The 1,619-nt window shown below is 41.4% G+C and overlaps 1 protein-coding gene across 1 annotated transcript; it reads right to left on the bottom strand.

Annotated features, from left to right (window-relative positions):
- Nucleotides 1-328: 328 nt before the first annotated feature.
- Nucleotides 329-874, bottom strand: LOC139128775 (uncharacterized). The gene has a single exon (XM_070694495.1). The coding sequence runs from the start codon at nt 872-874 to the stop codon at nt 329-331; it is 546 nt and encodes a 181-aa protein (XP_070550596.1).
- Between the last annotated feature and the right edge of the window lie 745 nt (nt 875-1,619).

Raw genomic sequence — 1,619 nt, 5'->3', positions numbered from 1 at the left:
TTCATGTAATGGAGGACTCAACATGATACACATTACAATTAGAATCATCACTGTCGCTATCTGCTTCAGTGACAGCCTTTACTGATTTTGACTTACCAGACTTCGGCTTTTTACCACTTTTGTTATCTTTGCCCTTTGGTTTCGACTTTACAAAATTTCGCAAAATGACCACGTTTAGAACACTTATGACACTCTACATTTTTGTGTGGGCAATCTTTAGCAAAATGATTATTTCCACACCTATAACACTGTATAGTCTTAGAAGAGTCGCGTTTGCTTACTACTTTACTGATCGTCCCTTGCTTGAAGTGTCATTCGCCATTTGATTCTACTGGTGCAGTCCTGTTTCAATCAATACCGCGATCTCGCACACTTCGATGAAACCCAACTCTGAAATTCCTTTCATAGTCATGAAATGCTGACGAATTCGCGAGTTGTACAGTCCCGTTACAAGTTTGTCCTGCAAAATTCTGCCTTGACTGCACTCTTTGTAGTTACAGTCCCGCAGCTTCTGCTTCAACACGGTTATGTAGTCTTGCAGCAATTCGCCTGGCTTCTGGTCTCGCTTCAGGAAATGGAAAGCTCCAGCAAGTTCCATCCGCGCTGGATCGTAGTACTTTTCCAAGCACGCCACAATCTCTGCTAGCGATTTGTCTGCTGGTTTTGCCAGCAGGAGTATATCCTCCAACACGGAGAAAGCCGTTTGACCAATGCAATATAAAAGCGCATCTTTCTGATCTTCTTCCTCCGTGATGCCGTTGACATGGTAAAACCTCTCCATCCTATTGTAGTAAGACTTGAAAGTACTTTTCGTCTTGTCGAAAGCTTCAGTCGTAGCACGTGTTATTCGGGCGTTGGTTCGGGCGTTTTCCATTATCGCTTGTTTACTTTATCGCTTAAGACAAAGGAATTTACTTGAAAACTTGAACTTCGGGTGACACAGTCTTAAATCTTCAGATTCGCTGAGATTTTCCCCGACTGCACTGCGTAGAACAACTGTTCAAAGTTCTTTGAGTTACTTTGAAGTTACTTCTCGCTACTGGATCGCTTTCACTGAATCGATCCTCTGCCCCAAGTTCCGCTCGACGGCGTGGCACTCTTCCTCACTAACTGCTTGATAGTTTGAATTGAATCTGCCGCTTTTTCTCCGTTCTCCGACCTAGTTTTTTTTTCTAAACAACTTACACGTTGCGCGAACAATGCACTTTGCACTCTAAGGTCACTGATGTTTTATCCTCGTCGCCACTTGTAGTATATGTACTATGTATTGTATAGAGAGATAAGGAGGCCATTGTTCACTAGTCTCAAGCATGAGGAGAGTCTACTTTATTCTGCACATGCGCACTACAATAATACGTCACTTCATGAAAATATTAGCATATATTACAACCTTGGCAATGAAAGTCTTGAAAGTCTTAAAATTAATGCTGCTGGAGTTTCCAATGACTTGAAGTAACATGCAAGAGATACAATCCAAAATGTCTGACTGCAAGCTGTGCCGGTTCCCTATTTATACTCATGTGGTTATATAGAGCAGGTAAGAACAATCTAGAACATTGATTGATTTGGTAATTACTGCTCTAAAATTATCTCTCTTTCACGACAAATTAAATTTCAAG

The sequence above is a fragment of the Ptychodera flava genome, chromosome 3 (genome assembly GCF_041260155.1).
Source record: "Ptychodera flava strain L36383 chromosome 3, AS_Pfla_20210202, whole genome shotgun sequence".
NCBI classification, from domain to species: Eukaryota; Metazoa; Hemichordata; class Enteropneusta; family Ptychoderidae; genus Ptychodera; species Ptychodera flava.
Note: the sequence above shows the minus strand (reverse complement) of the source record. Positions and strands in the feature narration are given on the sequence as shown.